The following is a 19,134-nucleotide window of genomic DNA, read 5'->3' on the forward strand; positions in this document are numbered from 1 at the left end:
GATGGTTTACTGCCTCTTCTGTTAAAACTCAAAAGAAATAAAACATTTAATGAAGAACTTTGAGCTTTTTCCCCTAGTTACTTTGGAGGATAGGAGAATTTCCTCATATAACCAGTGCAGCCCCTAGAATAGTTCATGAATGAACCAACTGATTTTTAAGAATCTGGCCTCTTCTAGATGATTTCTTGGGGAAGTAGCAAGATTGGGGATGGGGAAGACAATAAGAAATATACACCCTACCAATAACACAAGGCATAGATCTTCCCTTCTGAAGGTTCCAGTCTCCAAGCCTTTGCTACCCTCTAGAAAGCAACATTGGCTTCACATCCAGATTCTTTCTGGCCTGCTTGGAGCAGGTGTTCTGTGTGTTATCACTAAGGGGTGGGAACAGAGAGAGGGCAAATGGGCAATAGGCTGTGATAACGGTTCTCAAGGGCCCAAGTGAAGACCACCTTCCAGAAGGCCAGGGCACGCAGGCCCTCTAGGATGGCAGTGCCGGGAACACTGTTTTCAATACAGTGGCTGCTGAACAAATGGTTCTTGAATTGTATTTCCATCATCTAACCCTGCTCAGAAAGGCAACTAGCACACTAAATGTAAGCTATCATCCTGGTGGTTGTTGCTGCTAAAATTTGGTTACAATATGGGGCACCTGGGTGGCTTAGTCGGTTAGGCGTCCAACTTCCACTCAGGTCATGGTCTCACAGCTCGGGAGTTCGAGCCCCACATCGGGCTCTGGGCTGACGGCTCAGAGCCTGGAGCCTGTTTTGGATTCTGTGTCTCCCTCTTTCTCTGCCCGTCCCCTGCTCATGCTCGCTCTCTCTCTCTCTCTCTCTCTCTCAAAAATAAACACTTAAAAATAAATTTGGCTACAATATTAGAAGATATCTGTCATTTGTGCTTAACATTAGCAAAGACTTAGGGCTGGGGGAACACTAAACAAATGCCTTTTGTTGTTTTGTGATATTTCATTGAAAGCAAACCCCTAACTCTGCCCTTCCACATTTTCTATTTGCAGGGATACCGTGGTTGAGAACCACAGTGGCTACCCTGGGAAGACTAGGGATTACCATGGCCTTTGAAATTGTTTATTTGGTAAATTCAGAATTGTACCCAACAACATTACGGTAATTCCAACCTACATGTCCTGGTTTCTCCTACGTGATTCTGCAGCCAAATGTTTTCACCTACAACCCGTGAAACAGTTTTCGTAACTTGATGATATATTAGCCCGGGCTGGAGGCAGCCAGTAAAGAAGATCCACTTTGAGCTGTAACTGCTTTCTGCATTGCTACCTTCCGCATCTCTTGACAGAAACATTTCTCATATCAGTATCTGTATACACAGCGGTGGTTTTGTGGGATCGGAAAATCTGGGTAGCGTACTTGCTTAGATGTGGGTCAAAACTGCGCTCGTCGGCATCACCCCGTTTAAAGGCTACGGCCTCTGTTCTGACCACATTCCACGTCTGGCAGCTGTGAGTGATTGAGGAAGGACAGAGTGAAACAGCGTGCGCGGGCTGCACGTTGGCCTCCTTTCCCGGGGGAGCATTCACGGGCCTTCCTTACTGTCAAGTGAGGGTGCCGAGGTGATCCCTGAGCATTGCGGCGTGGGCTGGGCGGTGAGCCTCCGGTGAGAGAGTGATTTCCACCGGCGCCGTAGACCGCCTCGCTCTCCGGGGACTCGGCGTTTGCCTGATGTGAAATGGGGCAGAATGGAAACGGCGTGCTTCGAAATAGGAGAGTAGGTCGTAGTTCTCAAAGTCGAAAGCTACAGAAACGGAAAATGTTACTAAGATTGCTTTGTTGCCTGTGTATCTGAACGTTTCCCTTATCCTGACTACATTTAAATACTTTTGTCTCTAAAACAATGTTTTACTCTACAGAAACTTCGGAGTTTCTCTCTGCTCGGGTTTATGTGATTTTGGGGGAATCATAGCCCCATTTCTGCTCTTCCGGCTGGCGGCCATTTGGTTAGAACTACCTCTTATCATCTTTGGTAAGAACTCCTTTCATACGTGATTCCTAAATGCTTTCATCTATATTCTTTGTATTTCATCTATAGTGATTACTAGGTTTGCTATTAATGAGATCATTCAATTTTTTTATGACGATTGCTTGAGTTTTGAGTGGCCAAACCGATTATAGTCCTATGGGAAACCTAAATGATTTTAATTTATTTTATTTTATTTTATTTTTTTATTTTTTATTTTTTTTTTCAATGTTTATTTATTTTTGGGACAGAGAGAGACAGAGCTTGAACGGGCGAGGGGCAGAGAGAGAGGGAGACACAGAATCGGAAACAGGCTCCAGGCTCTGAGCCATCAGCCCAGAGCCCGACGCGGGGCTCGAACTCACGGACCGTGAGATCGTGACCTGGTTGAAGTCGGACGCTTAACCGACTGCGCCACCCAGGCGCCCCTAATTTATTTTATATAAAAGTGTCGTGATGAGCCATTAGCTTTCTTTGCTTAAGTTCTGAGTTGCATTCCGGTACTACAAAACTCTTGAAATTGGGGGACCACACGGCTAATTTTCAGGGGACCAATTTGGACCTTCCGGCTGTTTCGGAATAAGCCTACAAACTAATTAGATTTTTAAATGTTCGATACCTATTAGATATCGTATCTTCGTTTGCTCTGACGTGAAGCAGGCTGTGCGTGGAACCCCTTGCCCATGTACTGTAAGCTCTGCAATGGCTCTCAAGTTCATGCCCTTCCAACTCCAGTTTCCGCAGGCCTCCTGAGGGGACAGAAGCAAGGCCGAGGGGCTGGGGGCGTAGGGTAATTCAGTCCAGTGCTTCTCAGGGGTTGTGCTCCCCGTTTCGCCTGTGTCTCGTCCCTGCTCTACTCTCTTCAGCAAGAAAGCACACAGGCTGGCCCCCTTCCCACCTACCTTCCCTCCACCTCCATGTCCTCACTCCTGGTAGAGACTGTGTTCTACTTTGTGCTCAGCAGTTTAACTTGCAATGAAAATATTGAGTCCGTGGGGACATACACCCCGAATAATGCAAAATCCCTAACAGTGCTCGCTAGCTAGGGGCAGGAAAGCTCCTAACCACGGGACAGCACCCAATTCAAGAAAAGATTATCGCAAATTATTTCATGGGGTCTGATGAACAAGCCCAGTGTTGACTCTGTGGCCAGCATGAAAAAGCAGAGAGTGCCTCTGTTCAACCAAGACCAAGTGGTCTGGGCTGGGGGTGGGGCGGCAGTCGTTCAAGGTCTGGGCCTGGCTTGCAGCCAAGTGCTGGGAAAGCCGGCCCTGATGCCCCCTTCCTGCCGAGTCTGGCTGGGGAGAAAGCCACACTTCCTTCCAAACCATCAGTCACAGGACAGCGTGCTAAACGCTGAAAGCAGAGGGCGCGGGCAGGCGAGCGCAGGGTAGGGACACCTGACCCGCTGGAGTGGAGGAGGGAGGAGTACATAGTTGAGATCGGAGAGGAGTAGAAATTACCTACGTGGGAAGCGTGGGCCTGGGCTCCAGGCAGTGGAAGGCCTAGCGGCCAAGGGTGAAGCTGTTGTCTGGGAAGCGGGGAGGTCAAAAGCAGATGCCAGATGTGGGGGGTTGGGGGCGTGGGGAAGGGAGGGGACGCTGGGTGGCAGGCTGGACCAGATCACAGTCATGAAGGGTAGTCCTGGTCCCACAAAGGTTTGCTCTTTATCCAAACAGCAGTGGAAGCTAGGAGATCTAAGCTGGGATTGACAGTGTTAGGTTTACATATTAGAAGCAGGACTCTGATGTGCAAATGGGCTGGAGGGAGGCCGTGCTGGTGGGGAGCCAGTTCCTCAGGGAAGGGATCATGCCTGGCGGCTGGGGGTTAAGGCCATGACACCAGGAGCACTGGGCGCAGAGAGATTCGAGAAATACGTCAGTAGTAAAACTGGCAAGGGGGCACCTGGGTGGCTCAGTCGGTTAAGTGTCCGACTCTTGGTTTGGGCTCAGGTCGTGATCTCATGGTTTGTGAGTTCAAGCCCCACATCGGGCTCTGTGCTGACAGTGCAGAGCCTGCTTGGGATTCTCTCTCCCTCTCTCTCTTCCCCTCCCCTACTCGTGCTCTCTCCCTCTCTCTTTCTCTCTCACGATAAATAAACTTAAAAAGAAAGTAAAACTGGCAAGAGGGGTGACTGAGTGGGCTCCCCGGAGGGGCTCCCCAGAGGCAAAGGGAGGGGGGAAGGCCGAGCTCCTGGCTGGGAAAAGCGGAGACAGCCAGGCCCTCGTTGAGTGAACGCCGGAGGAGCTGGCCCACGGGACACCAAGGAACCTGTCTGGGTGTGGGTCGCAGCAAATGCCTGCAAGAAAGCCAGTAGCCTTTGGGGCCGGTGCTCGGGAGAGAAGCGTGGCCCGGTGACAGAGATCGGGAGGCCATCTGAGTGTAGATAACCACTGACATGGGAGGGTCTGAGACCCCCACCCCAGGAATGGGACCAGGTGAGAGGAAAGGAGAGGGCCCGGGCAAGACAGAGCCCTGATGAGCGACAAAGCGTCCTGGGTGGCAAAGGGCCTGGAGGCCTCAAGGAGAGGAGGAGGGATGCGAGAGGGATGAAGAGGCCAGAGAGAAGCGGGGCCAGGGGAGGGCAGCGGCTTCACCAGCGGCCGGTGCTGCCGTGGGGCCCGACCAGTGGGCAAGGTGGGTCCGGAGCACGCAGGGCGGACCCCACAGAGAGCGGGGTGGGGGGGGGGTGGCACAGGACACCAGCCAGCACCCACCTGCCAAGGCCAGCTGTGAAGTTTTCAGGGATTTTTGAGCCCAGGGGTTAGCATAGCCATTGTTCAAACTTCCCTGTATCAAATCTATTAAAAACAGAGGAGATAATTACTCAAACCCCATCACTTCCTAGTTCACGTACATTTCCCTACTCTCTGTGTTCTTCGGGCCACTTTGGTCTGTCGTGTCCTTATGGGGGAGACGCGACATCACACATTGTCACCGCCCCTCCCTTCCCAACGCCTGGATCCATGATATCGTGGCAGGACCTAGAGATGCCCGTGGTGGGGGTACTCACACCACGGAAATCCGCAGACGCTGCAAGTCGGCGCTGTATTTTCGGGAGGGCCGGTTGCTAAACATTTACCGGCATATCCATAGGACGTGAAGAGATGTGGAAAATAGGGGAGGATGGTGTTTCAAGAATTTCAGCTCTAAAGAACAGGAAAGGTGGGGACAGCAACTGGAGGATAACGCGAGGTTGGGAGAAGGGTCCCGAAAGAGGAGAGACTGGCATAGGGTCCGTGCCTCCACCAGCCCGTTGCAGACACTGGAGCCAGAGGGTTCGGCGCACAGTGAGAAGCCCAGAAAGACTCCAAGAGATGGCCATTGGGCTAAAGTGGGGACGGGTCCGACCGTGTAACGTGACCCAGTCAGGAAGGGGAGGGAGAGGAACCAGTAAAGCGCTTGGTGGGTAAAAGGAAGCTGAGAGGAGTCCTGTGAGAAGCAGGAGGTGAGGTCTTCTCTCTCACTTAGGCGCCCGATAAGTAATAGTGAAGTGAGCGAATGAACAGGTGTTTACAAGAGTCCCGGGACGGTGGGACCACACAGGGTCCAAGGAAGGAAGAGAACGTTTCGAAGGGTGGCAAAAGAGAACTGGAGAGCTGGGTGGGTAACCAGAGGGCTGCTGCCAGTAAGGGCTGGTTAAGGTTAGTTGGTTAAGTGGTTAAGGTTAAGCTCCAGCGTGAGCAGGGAGGGAGGCCACGGGCCAGCTGTGCGTTCCTCGTGTGCTGTCGCCTTTCCTTATTCCGTAGGTATCCTGGCATCTGTCTGCGGCGGGCTCGTGATGCTGTTGCCTGAAACCAAGGGTATCGCCTTGCCAGAAACAGTGGACGATGTAGAAAAACTTGGCAGGTATCGTATGAAATTCAGTGCACCTTAAATAAAAGCAGCGTTTCAAACTACTAAGGGAAAAAAGGGTGTGGAGAAAATTGAACTCTCATGGGGGGAAATAATATCAATCCGTCATCTCACGTCCTAAGCAGAAGATTCAAAGTTGATTTGGAAGATTAATCTAAAAAAAAACAAAACTCTGTAAGAATGTATATTATTTTTTAAGATGTGGTTATGAAGAGGGAAACATTGCTAAGGTGTTAAAACTCAGAAAAAAAATCTAAAGGAAGAGAATGGGTCATTTGGCAAAGCAGAAATAAATGTGCATCAGTGGGAAACTGATTGTGAGAATGGTAATATATTCATGGTATGGCTTACTATATAGAGATGAAAAGAATTGAGATATATCTGTATGGAATGACACAGTAAGATCTTCAAGATTGATTACAAAGTGAAAAGTTGCTGAACAATGTGTTTCAGTATTTATTAAAAAATAAAACCAATAGCGAATCCTCTCTGGAGCTAGATGAGAAGACAGAAGATGGAAAGAGAGAGAAAAGAGATAATGGATGGGTGGATGGAAGATGGGTGGATGGATGGATGGGTGGGTGGATGGATAAAAATAGATCGATAGATGATGGAGAAGGAGAAAGAGAGATTAAGTTTTGGAGAAGGGCGTCTAACTGGTGTGTAGGGCAAGTATCTAACTGATACACAAACATGAAGAGTTATATCAAGAAAAATTCACACTACACAAATTCTTTCTAATTTCCTCTGCTGGAAGTGTTTCATAATAAAAAGAGGAAGAGAGGATATGAAATATGAGAGTGTAGCAAAAAATCTAATATAGTAATGTAGACCCTCTTGGGATAGCAATGAATTGGGAAGAAGACTTCACTTTTACACTCTGTAGACTTTTTTTTTTTACATATTTTATTTATTTTTGAGAGATAAATAGAGACAGAGCACAAGTCGGGGAGGGGCAGAGAGAGAGGGAGACACAGAATCCAAAACAGGCTCCAGGCTCCAAGCTGTCAGCACAGAGCCCGACGCAGGGCTCGAACTCACAAACTGTGAGATCATGACCTGAGCCAAAGTCAGACGCCTAACCAACTGAGCCACCCAGGAGCCCCATACACTCTGTAGACTTTTGTATTATTTGATTAATTTTCTCATTACAACACATGGCCTTGTATTATTTGCATAGTTAAAAAACAATTTAACTGCTGATTTTTATTTTTATTTTTAATTTTTTTTTTAACGTTTTTTATTTATTTTTGGGACAGAGAGAGACAGAGCATGAACAGGGGAGGGGCAGAGAGAGAGGGAGACACAGAATCGGAAACAGGCTCCAGGCTCTGAGCCATCAGCCCAGAGCCCGACGCGGGGCTCGAACTCACGGACCGCGAGATCGTGACCTGAGCTGAAGTCGGACGCTTAACCGACTGCGCCACCCAGGCGCCCCAACTGCTGATTTTTAAAAGAAAACCAGTCTTCTAACTAACGGCCTGGAAATTAAGTATGTGGCTCTCTCAACTTGAAAAAAAATTTTGCATCAAAAAGCTTTATAAGAAGACCGAAGTGTTAATAACCTCATGGCAGTTCTTTTCCTCACTTGTAGATTAGGAAGAGATTAGAAGGCGGCATTTTTTAAGTACCCGTGTGATGGATGGTTTCACACATGCCATTTCATTTAATACTCAAAATGATTTTATGCAATTGCAGTTCTTGTCCTCACTCATTTCAGTACTAGGAAATCTATGCTTAGAAAGGTTCACAGCTTTGGGGCACCTGGGTGGCTCAGTCGGTTAAGCGTCCGACTTTGGCTCAGGTCAGCAACCATTGCTAAGTGTCTCCTGAGTATGTTACCAAACCTCTAAAACTTATACAATGATTTTATTGGATTTTATCACCCTGTTTCTTGATGCTATTTTGAAACATAAGATTGATTCATCATCTCAGAACTTTCCTAAGGAAAGCTCATCAGTGTGTGTAAAATAAAACCATCAGCTCATATCGCAGTAACTGACTTGTAACAGTCAGAGAACAGGTGGGCATTTGCCTCGGGAAGTAATCCAAACAGATTCTTACACTTGTTTGGAAATGAAGTGACGAGTAATGACTTACTTCTCACCCAAAACCTCCACCTATTTTTCACCCTTAGAGCAATGATACCTGAAATTTGGAGTGAGGTCGAAGATTCTCTTTGAGATACTGCCATTTTGCAAATCAAAATTAAGAAATTTATAAAAGGTGTTAAACTGTGTGAAATCCTCTTGAGCCCGATACCATCGTAAGGTCCTGCTTTATCCAAAAGAAACATTTTGCTAACTGTGTCTTTCTAGACAATTGCTTGGTTTGTATCAGAGTTCAAGGACCAGGTCAGGGTGGGTGGCGTCCTAGTCCTGTCACATAAAGAACTTACATGCAGATTAACCCTGCCTAGGGTCTGAAAGCAGGTTTTAAAAAATGAGCCTGGTGACAGTTTTTTTGTCACCTTTGAATTGGGCTTTTATGAGATGTTACACTTCCGTGTGTTTGATCAAAACCAACTATAATGTTGAGCAAGAAAACTTTGTGGTAGTTTGTTGTATAATAGTTGATAAGGACTTTCTCTTCTCTCCTTGTTTTGTTAGTCCATATTCCTACAAATGTGGCAGGAAAAAGAAAACCCAAGTTTGCAGCTCGCACCTTTGAGGCCCCCCTGCCAAAGACAGAAGGGAGGGGCTCTCTAGGTCGATGTCTCTCAAGGAACCGATGTGCCTTGCACACACGTGCGTGTTGTCCATTTTAGCCACTTTATGCCGCACGGCTCTAAGCGTTCGTCATGCTGTACAAAGACATTCAAACTGCCCAGAGTATATTTATATGATGTCGGATGAATTAGGATTTATGGCGCTAGGGAACTCTCTGGGCGCACAGAGTATGCGGCTGGTTTAGCCAAGAGCCTGTTGCACATACAGCGCCCCCTGCCCCAGTTTTTGTCTAAAGTTGGGGCAGCAGGTCTGACCCAGTTATAGAGGGACGAGAGAAACCTTCACCAAGTTCTCACGACTGCTTGCTCCATCAAAGATGAAGGACGTGCAAACCAGGGATCGGGGAAAAGTGTCCAGAGCGGGTTCATCAAATCTGATCGACGAACGAAAGCTCCGAGCTGAGCGTTCTGAAGATTCCAGGGAGGATGAAGATTTGGAAATCCTGCCTGTGAAGAGACTGAATCTAAGGCCCCTGGGCCACGTGGTACTGAGGCTTTCCTTTCTCTTCTTGTTTTGCCCTGTGGAAGCCACTGTAGCATCTGGGCCTACGGGCATGCTCGGGCCTTGTTCCGTGATCATGAACAAATCCGCTGTACAATTTGAGGATTTGACCCTGTTGTTTTCTTAAATCAGATTTGGGCCTCAGAAGATAGAGCCACATACTCAGTTCAGTATTGAACAACATCCATGGATTCTGAGTTCATGGGTCTTAAGATTTTAATCTTGAAGGGATATTTATCTTATATCTTGGGAGTTCAGTTCTATGATGCCGCCCGTGGTCAAGGGTGAAAACCATGGACTGTTCTCATTCAACCTTGACACGTTTAACCTGTCTCGGGAAGCAGCTTACACTTTAATTTAAAAGTAAGGTCAATTTATATCCATGTTTAAAAGAATTGGGAGAAGCTTTAGAAGTGATGTCATAGACACTAATAAGGGATTTGATCTTTCTTTTTTTGTTACTGAGACTTTTGAAATGCAGAGCTTAAATACATATCTGTTACCTTTTCCTGCTGTTCTGCTTTGTATGTTATATTCGTGGTATTTCCGATTCAGTATATATCTTATGCAGAAGTTTTTCATGAGTTATTTTGTGTGGACAGACAAAACGAGCACCGAGGAGAGTCTTGCCAACGAAGAAGACAATTCTTTGTGAACACATGACAATAGGTACGGGGTGTGGGCTAATTGCAAAATAAGTTTTGTAATCCTCCAGCACAACAGGACTGAATATGAAGGTTTTATTTTCCCATGAAATAAACACCGCTCTTTGGGGACTTCATGCTGCCGTCACCCTGTACTCATCCACACTTGCAGTGTCGCTGTTTCCGCACTTCTCTATGCTGGAAGATGACTATTCCTCCTCGATACTCTCACCTTTGAATTGCATCTTGAGTTGCTATTTTGGTCCTGGTCACAATAAAAAAGTGTTTAATTGTCAAGAACAATCAAGGTTTGTTCTCCGTCTTCCTTTTGCACACGCGTCACTGGAAAACACCGTTCCCGCGTGACAGTACAGGCTGTCTGGGCAGACAATTAGGGATGGAAATTAAGTGCTCTACCTTCAGTCTGCGGTCGTGGATCTTGGTACCATTCCTAGATTCAAATGTAACCCAGAATAGCACGCAGGCTCCCTACGGGTCTTGTATTACACTGCCATTGCCCGGTTCCCTTCACCGTGCACAAGTCTCCGCCCGGTGTCCGCTGTGCTCAGCTAACGTCAAGTTGTCAGTAACAGATTTCATCCCCAAGAATAGAATTTGTTCTCATGACTTCCCATACATGCTGCAGCTTTGAAAACATCCATCGCGGTGCCAGACATAAAGACGTGTGTCAACCCGTCTTTTGTAGACATGATAAACATATGGGCGGCTTACTAGGACTTCTCTGCTCTCTTCTCTATGATCTTACAGGCTCCTTTGTCCTTTATGCAACGACTCCTTATGAGAAAGAGAGAGATCACCTAAGTCTGGCAGTCACACTATTTAAAATGGGTAGGATAAACGAAGAACAAGAAAACAATGAAGCTCAAAAAAGTTAAAGGAAGTACAGAGTTTATTTTCAACAAATGTTATAAATGTGTTACGTTTTTTATTACAGAATCCAGCAGTCCACGGACAGGAACAATTTATCCACGATAATACTAAAAAATGTTGAGGTTTAGCAGCGGGCGGTGTGAGTACAGTGTGTTGGTCTGATTACTGTCAATCATTTCTGAGCGTGCTCAATGCCCCACCCGCGTTCCAGCTTCTAGATGTGCTGACGCCTCGCTCTGTCTCCCATCCGATTAATTGTTTCTCATTATCCCTTCAATCCAAGGAACAAACCTTGAAACACGAACATAGACACCGGGCTTATTGGGGCGGGCACAGCCAAGACCCCAAGAAGTGACTCCTTGTAAAATGTACTTGTCCTTCTCGAAGCAGACCAGAGGCCCTCCGCTGTCACCCTGGGCAGAGAGAGAAAAGAACCACGAGAGGATTAAACCGGCATCCTTTTATTATGGGATGTCACCCCTCTGTTACCCAAATGTGTGTTTTCCCAGCACTTGAACATTCTTTTGCAATTAGAAAGAAACTTATTAATGTGTTATTTGAGTAGCTTCAGTACCCAACAAGGGCTGAAGTGCTTCGGTACTTAACAGGGTACATTTAGCAAAACCACACCGTTTGGTGTTCCTGGGGGAGAAGTCCCTTGTGAAGAGTGGACTCATCCCTTCGTGCCTTGGGGTTTCCCTTAGGCAGAGTAAACCCCAGAATAATTGCAAAGGGGGCACAGTTGGTCTTTTCCCCATACCCTCCATTGCTTCCCTGCTAGTAAGGCCACCACCCGAGTCCCATGCTCCAACACAGTCCCCAGGTGTGTGGGGCTCTGGCAGTGATGATACTTTACGACTCCCTTACAACCCATCTGGAACTCAGGGCCGGAGAAATCCCCTCAGATGGTCTCAGTCCGCATTCAGGGCCAGACCTAAAATGTTTCTGGGTAGCACGTGGACGTGGCCTTCAATGGACAAAGGCTTCCTGGATTTGCCACTTGGGGAGCAGAGGTATCTAAGAGGCCGACGCAGGACGGCAGAAGATTGGACTTTGTCCTTACCTGACAACTGTCGGTGCCTCCGGCCAAATTCCCAGCACAAAGCTCTGTGGATTTGACTCTTCCGTTGAGATACTCGTAGCGGTTGCACACCTTATTTTCAATCACCGGTAGCTGGGCTTCCTTGAGGAGACCAGCGCCAAAGGTCCCTGTGTTTAAAAAGATTAAGGAAATGGCTGCCAGATCCCAAATATGCCCCCAAGGAAACTTCCGGCACAACAGAGCAACAGTGACAGGTCTCTTGTTTGACCGTGAGGTTGTATAAAGAAGTCAGTTCCCGGGGCGCCTGGGTGGCCCAGTGGGTTAGGCGTCCGACTTCCACTCAGGTCGTGATCTCGCGGTTCGGGAGTTCGAGTCCCGCATCGGGCTCTGTGCCGACAGCTCAGAGCCTGGAGCCTGCTTAGGATTCTGTGTCCCCCTCTCTCCCTGCCCCTCCTCTGCTCACATCCTCTCTCTCAAAATAAAAATTAAAAGAAGTCAGTTCCTAATACTACTGGAATTCTTCTCTTTCTTTCTACCCCTTAAAGGTATAAATATTATATATGATTTCATGTTCCCAAGACCTGGATTTAAAAATCTGGGTTTCTTTGTGGTGTTTTGGGGTTCATGTTGTTATGTTTCTTTGGTTCTTTTTTTAACTCTAACGAAATCTTTTTTAATATGTAAAGAGAGATTGAGAAATACAGGTGTTACTATATCATATATTCACTTTCAGTCTTTTTTAGATGCTTGTTTCTTTTTTACTACTTATATCATATTTCATGACTTTATACCCTGGTTGATTTCACACAATCTTATATAATAAGGGCTTTTTTTTGGATACTACAATCTTTGTAATTAGTGGGTTGTGTTTTTTTTGAGAGAGAGCAAGAGAGAGCTCACACGAACAGGGGAGGGGCAGAGGGAGAGGGAGAGGGAATCTTAAGCAGGCTCCACGTTCTGCAAGAAGCCAAATGTGAGGCTGGATCTCACAGTCGTGAGATCATGACCTGAGCCAAAATCCGGAGTCTGATGGTCAATGAGCCATCCAGGTGCCCGTAGTTAATATCTCGATGGGGGTGACTGCTTCATGGGTGGGTGGTTTCCTTTTAAGGTGAGGAAAGTGTTCCGGAAATAGTAGTCGTGGTTGCACAGCATTGCGAATGTACTAAGTGCTACTGAGTCGTACTCTTCAAAATAATTAAAATAGTGAACTTTATGTCATATATACTTTACCACAATAAAAAAAAAAATGGCCACCTTTTACCGGAATAAACTTTTTCAGGCACAAGCTCGTTCGGTGGTGTATCTCATTTAATCCTTACCATAGTCACACGAAATAGGCACTTTTGTCAATTCTATTGCACAGTGAAGGAAACTGAGGCTGGGAGAGGGTGTGTAGTTTGCCCAAGATCACCCAGCAAGTCAGTGGAGGAACTGGGATTTGAAGTTGGGTCTGTGACATCATTGCCCAATTCTTCACACCCGTGTTTCTGGGCTCCTACAGTGGTTTCCAACTGTCCACATCTTTGTTCATGCATGTTATTTATATTCCTTAATATTTTCTTACCCTGGTTCCCGGAAATTATATACATGTGTTTATGGCTCCCGGTTAACGTTGCCAAATTATTTTCTAAAAGTGTATGACAGGACACGTGATTTCACCAGAAAAAAAGGGCACTTCACCCTACACTTCTGAGTATTTAATATTTTTAAAAATATTTGCTAATATAATAAGTGAAAATTGTCCTGGTTTGGTTCCTAGTTTTCACTTCTTTTCCAGTTAGGAAGAGTAAATATTCTCCCATGTGTTTGTCTTACTCCTCGTATTTCTTTTGTAAAAAACTGCTTTTTTTTTTTTTTTTCTACTTTGGCAAATTGAAGTGGAACATTTGCAAAACAGCCAGAGGAGACGCTGCTTTTCCAGATAGACACACCCGGGCACGTGTTTTCAGAAATAACCCAGTTTTCGAATCTTGCAAGCCCGGCTTTCACGTGTCTCGCAAAAAAGCGTTGCTAGCGTGGAACAGCCAAGAGACGGGGTGCTACCCCTTCGCCAAAGACTTTGAATACACTTGGACGGTCGTGTTGAGTTTGGAATACCTACGCTGGATCTGGAGTTGACAGGAGCGTGGACGGGGACCGCCATCTGGGAAGGAGAGGCTTGACCCAGCTCTGGCTGGGCAGAGCCACCGTGGAAGAAGGGCCCGAGGAGGCATCGGGTGGGGGTGCACTACTTGAATTGAGTACTCGTGGGGAGGGACCGGCCTTCTCAAATATCCTGCTGAAAACTGATTTGTTCAAGTGTCTTGCCCTTGTATCTGCTTTCTGAGCAAGACCCGTCCTGATGCTGGTGACAAAATCCCCCACTAGCTGGCGGCGAAATTGGTGTGGTCTGTGCAGAAGTGCTGCCATCGTGTGGCCACAGTAGAGACGGCATTGCTGAGGGCCGGGAGGCTGGAGGTGTCCTAGGGATGACGCCCTGATAGGGGCTGTGGGGAGGAAGAGGCAGCAGCCCCAGAAGCACTCTGCTGATGAAGGACTAACCGGAACGAGCCCCTTGCCTGAATGCTCACCTTGCCTTGAAATAGCAAGTCAGGGAAAGTCTGGAGACTGAAAGGGAGAACGGGAGAGTTTTGACTTCGCGCCGAGAAGCTGAGAACACTGATCTAACGTTCCTCCTGACATAAGAAAAGTGGTAAACAGGCCTGACTTCTGTTTCGTGACTCCTGGTTCACTGAGTGTACGGAGAATCGTCTTCCCACTCGACCTGAGGGTGAGGCCAGGGTAGATGGAGGAACCTAGCACAGGATGGCAGTTAGAAAATTGTGGATGGTGGCCATGCTCAGTGCTCCGTGCACCCCTCTCACCGTTTCCCCCACCATGGCCCTGCAGCCCGTTTTCTAGCTGAGGAAACAGGTTCAAAAAGAGCCTGCAGCCGATAGGTGGGAGTCGGGGTTCTGACTCAGAACCCCCCTTGCCCGCCCTTTGTGCACGCGGCTCCCAGGGGGCCGCCCTGTACCTTCTCGGAACCTCAGATCCCTCGTTTCCAAAATGGAAACAAAAAATATTGAACTCATAGGGGTTTGGGATGTTTAAATTTTTTTAAATGCAAAACAACGGAATAGACTGTCACATCCACAGTGACGCTTCATTTGGGAAGCTTTCCCTTTAACTTCTCAGTGCTCACAGCCTCCAAAGCACGGAAAGTAGGGGACGTGCAACATTCAGGAGGTGGGGTTTCACAAATGTAGGAAAAGTGCAGAAAGAAGGAAGGCAGATTTGAAGTGACCAAGGCCAGTCATTTTTAACTTTTTTTTCCCCCAAACCACAAAACCTTGCTTAAACGAAAGCTAATAACAAAATACTGTGTGAAACACAATTCGAAAACGCGGGTTTTACAGGTGAGGGCTTCCAGGCCAAGTGGTACAAGGAAGCAAGGTGATTTGTCCAGTTTGCCCAGCGAGCGGCAGAACGAGATCTACCCTCCGGAGCCCCTGACCCCCATTCTGGAGCCCTCACCAACACTTGGAGAAAGCGAGGCAGAGATCTAAGGCATTCTTACAATGTTCTGAGGCCCGAGTCGGACGAATATAATCCCCATCGGGGCCTACTGCCAAGGAAGATGGGGCCCCCCAAATGCAGCACAAGTGCTGATACAGGATCCTGCATAAGCATTTCCTCTTTCCCGCACACCCCATCAACCAACACCGAACGCCACCGTAGGGCTGGAACCTTCCTTCCTTTCCCCCAGCTGTCAGTCTGTCCCACCACCAACAGCCTCTCCACGCCTACGAATGCGTGTGGGGATCTGGGGAGATGAGCTTAACGTAATTTCTGTTGTTGTGTCGTGCCATGTTAGGGAGCTCAGTGTGGCTAACTTCACATGAAGAATAATCAAACACCCTTAATGTTTAGGTCTACTTCAAAACCCTACTTACCTGGGGATGGGATATCAACGTTGCATGTATGGGCCAAGAGACTCAGTCCCAAGAGGGACTACTCCGTCCCTCGCCCACGTCCCTCGATGATGAATTATGGAGACTTAGGCGGGAACCAAGACAAAGTCAGGAAGGGTGGACCCTCAGAAAAAGTGGTAGGAATTTGCACAAATGGTCGTTTCCTCCTGTAGGCTGTAGGTCTACACCAATTCCTTGTGTGAGTTTGGGAATTTCTCTCACCTTGGGTGTCTCCCCAGCCAGTGATGTAACATAATGTCCGGTCAGCAACCACATAATTTGGGGGTGGCAGACAAGCTGGGATCACTTTGGAGGTGATGACGGCGGATCTGAAAGAAAAACATCAAAAGTTAAATCGGACTGCCTCACTAGGATTCTTGTGCCACTCCTCTGTTGGTCACTCACAACAAGATGCCATCGGCCCAAAGCCCCCAGAATCCTCTGAGCTGGTATTTCCCTGCTCCACTGACACAGTACGATGCAGAAAACACCTTTTCTCCTTGTGCTGGCCTGGCCCATCCTGGCTCATCCCACGCTGTCTGGAATCCACCAGATACGGTACACGTGTTCTCTGGGCCTTGTTGCCCGGCCCAAATGAGCCTATTCTCAAAATAGCTGTCCGATCAGCCTTCTCCATTGGCACCAGTTTCCAAATATCACTAACTTTAAGTAACATAAGCAGATTTATCGTTTCGTCAGACTTAACAAAATTCTATTTCAACAGGGAAAATAAAACCAAAGACAGGGAAGGGCGCCTGGGTGGCTCCATCGGTTAAGCATCCGACTTCGACTCAGGTCACGATCTCACAGTTCGCGCGTTCGGGTGAGCTTGAGCCCCGCTTTGGGTAAAAACATGAGCTCCGCTTCGGGTGAGCCCTGCTTCTCTCCCACTCGCTCTCTGCCCCTCACTCACTTTCGCCCTCTCTTTCTCTCTCTCCCAAAAAAGCAAAAGCAAAAACAAAAACATAGATAGGAGGAAGAGGAACTTGCATTTGTGAATTGTGTGTGTATGTGTTTGTGTGTGGGTCTATATTGTAGCTTTTTGAAAAAACTACTTGGGGTGGGGGAGAGCACAAGCGGGGCGGAGCAGAGAGAGGAAGACGGGATCTGAAGTAGGCTCCGTACGGATAGCAGTGAGCGACACGTGGGGCTCGAACTCACAAACTGCGAGATCGTGACCTGAGCCAAAGTTGGATGCTCAACCCACTGAGCCATCTAGGCGCCCCTATATTGTAGCTTTTGAAGTGTTTTGAAACATGTGATTTCGTTAGGTTTCCCACAAACAAATTATTGTTTTGAGAGGACAACGGTCAACCTGGAAGAATTGAATACTTCTCTGATTATGGATGTATGTTAGCTGACTGGCCAACGTTAAGTGAGAGCTTCATGCACTTCGTATTTCAACTCACTCCTTTTCCACACAAGGAAACCGAATCCTGGTGCCTCTTTTTAATTGTTAGTCTCAAGTTAGCTAACATACAGTGTAGTCTTGGTTTCAGGAGTAGATTCCTGTGATTCATCACTTACATACAACTCCCAGTGCTCATCCCAACAAGTGCCCTCCTTAATGTCCATCACCCATTTTCCCTTCCTCCCGCCCCCCCATCAACCCTCAGTTTGTTCTCTGTGTTTAAGAGCCTCTTAGGTTTGCCTCCCTCTCTGTTTTTATTTCCCCTTCCCCTGTGATCATCTGTTAAGTTTCTCAAATTCCACCTACGAGTGAAATCCTGTGATATCTGTCTGATGCCTTTTTTCAAGAGCACAGCTAATGTGTGGCAGAATGGGACCGAACCCAGGTTTTCTCTGTTCCCCAAAGCCTTTGTGTCTTTCATGTCCTAGACGGTGTCTCCCCCCACCACACACACACACACACATACGCACAACTCTGTTATGCTCGTGAAACCTGGGCATAAACAAATGCTATCCCTGATCTTGGGGTGAAAACCAAGAGTGAGTTGGTACCTGCTTAGCTTCAGCAAGGCGATATCTGCACGTGTGGGCTCCAAGAACAGCTTGGATACCTCTATGTCCTGAATATCCGTTTCAAGATTTAGTTCTCGGTGTGCGCCCAGGATGACCTTATACGCTGCAGGCCTTGAGGATCTAGGAAAGGTGGTGACATTTGGAGCAAAGTCATGTGCCAGCCCCTTCATCAGGTGGCCTTCTGAGTCATAAACGTGGCGTCTTCTCCCCACCTCGCTACCCGCAGTCAGCGACCTCCAAGTGGCAAGAGACAAAGCTCACCGTTTACTTGAGTCTGGTCACTAAGGAATGTTCTCAAGCTGCTTTTGGCCTGACCACAGAAGAAGAATGGACAGATAACCATGTCGGGAGGACCTGGGAGGACCCGTGTCTGTCACAGTGAGGAGGTCTGTCCTACCATGGACCCTGGCCTACATACCCACCCTCCCTAGAAATATTCCCCTCCTCTCTCATCCAGTGGCCCTGGAAATTCTGATTCAACCTTCACATCCATTCCCTGGTCCCTAGTGTCACTGCCATAAAAAGAAGGAAGGAAGGAAGGAAGGAAGGAAGGAGAAAAGGAGGGAGGGATGGAGAAAAGATGGAGGGAAGGAGGAAAGAAAGGAGGGAGAGAGGGAGAAAAGAAGGGGCAGAGAGAGAAAGAAAGGAGGGAGGAAATCAGGAAAGGAGAGGGGGAGAGAGGCAGAGAGTTTTTAAGACAAGTCTTCATGTTCCCCAGACATACCTCTCCAAGCAGTGGGCAGCTGTCAACACCCACTCTGGGGCTATTAAAGTCCCTCCACAGAAGTGCTTTCCAAATCTATAAGGAAAATTGCCAGAATTTTAGCTCAAATCGGATGATATGTTCTACAGAAAGCCCGAAAGAAGTATTCACTCAATTTTAACAAAGTTGGTGCTCCCATAGGAAAAGGCTACCAGCCTATCATCAGGATGGCAAGAACTTTGAGTTGTGCTTCAGTAGTGTATTTTCCAGAAGGTCTCATCCTCACCACGCTTTAGCTGGCAGGGGGAGACCCAGGCACAACCGGTCCACAGGAAAACAAAGCCATGGGGCTGCAACAGGAAGTCCACACCCGTGGCTTAGACTCGTTGGCCCCGGATTCCAACAGAAGTGACCAGCCAAAGGTCCTACCCTTGAGGCCTCTTTTATTTCTTTCTGGCAAGACCCATGCAAGGCCTGAACCAAATGTGACCCCGAATAGCTGTGATTTGTGGGAATCTGCTCATATTTACCCTTTGGGTGTCAGCCACTCCTTCTTAATGAAAGGGATACAAATTGTAAGTGCCCGAATAATCAGTCAGGAAATAGACCACAGCACGGTTGGGGAAAGAAAGAACTTGAAATGTGTGAAAGGTGAGGGTTTGTATAGCAAAGAGTTAATAAATGATAAGGTGAAGAGAAGAAAAGCCAACTCAACAAAAGAATGAAATACACTGAAGTCGAGTTTAGTGGTGGCATCTCCCAAATATAGGGAAGGAAGGCAATTGAGAACAACAACCGAATGCAGAAGTGTTGCCCTGGTGTCGAAACAAGATGACAG

The 19,134-nt window shown here is 47.4% G+C and overlaps 2 protein-coding genes across 3 annotated transcripts in view; one reads left to right on the top strand and one right to left on the bottom strand.

Annotated features, from left to right (window-relative positions):
• SLC22A3 (solute carrier family 22 member 3) overlaps nt 1–10,024 on the top strand; it is a 96,117-nt gene extending 86,093 nt beyond the window's left edge. For both annotated transcript variants that reach the window (XM_086708276.1, XM_086708275.1), the window contains 4 exons: nt 1,019–1,127; nt 1,886–1,998; nt 5,742–5,841; nt 8,457–10,024. In XM_086708276.1, coding sequence (XP_086564402.1) covers nt 1,019–1,127; nt 1,886–1,998; nt 5,742–5,841; nt 8,457–8,517 — 383 coding nt within the window. In that variant the 3' untranslated portion in view covers nt 8,518–10,024. The remainder of the gene's footprint in view (nt 1–1,018; nt 1,128–1,885; nt 1,999–5,741; nt 5,842–8,456) is intronic.
• Nucleotides 10,025–10,613: 589 nt separating this feature from the next.
• Nucleotides 10,614–19,134, bottom strand: part of PLG (plasminogen) — a 43,206-nt gene continuing 34,685 nt past the window's right edge. The window contains exons 15-19 of the mRNA XM_025925614.2: nt 18,318–18,392; nt 17,573–17,713; nt 15,833–15,939; nt 11,676–11,821; nt 10,614–11,025 (exon numbers count right to left, since the gene is read on the bottom strand). Of these exons, the coding sequence (XP_025781399.1) occupies nt 10,864–11,025; nt 11,676–11,821; nt 15,833–15,939; nt 17,573–17,713; nt 18,318–18,392 (631 nt within the window). The 3' untranslated portion in view covers nt 10,614–10,863. The remainder of the gene's footprint in view (nt 11,026–11,675; nt 11,822–15,832; nt 15,940–17,572; nt 17,714–18,317; nt 18,393–19,134) is intronic.

This window comes from Puma concolor, chromosome B2 (assembly GCF_028749965.1).
Source record: "Puma concolor isolate L17-30 chromosome B2, mPumCon1.1.hap2, whole genome shotgun sequence".
In the NCBI taxonomy this organism is placed as follows: domain Eukaryota; kingdom Metazoa; phylum Chordata; class Mammalia; order Carnivora; family Felidae; genus Puma; species Puma concolor.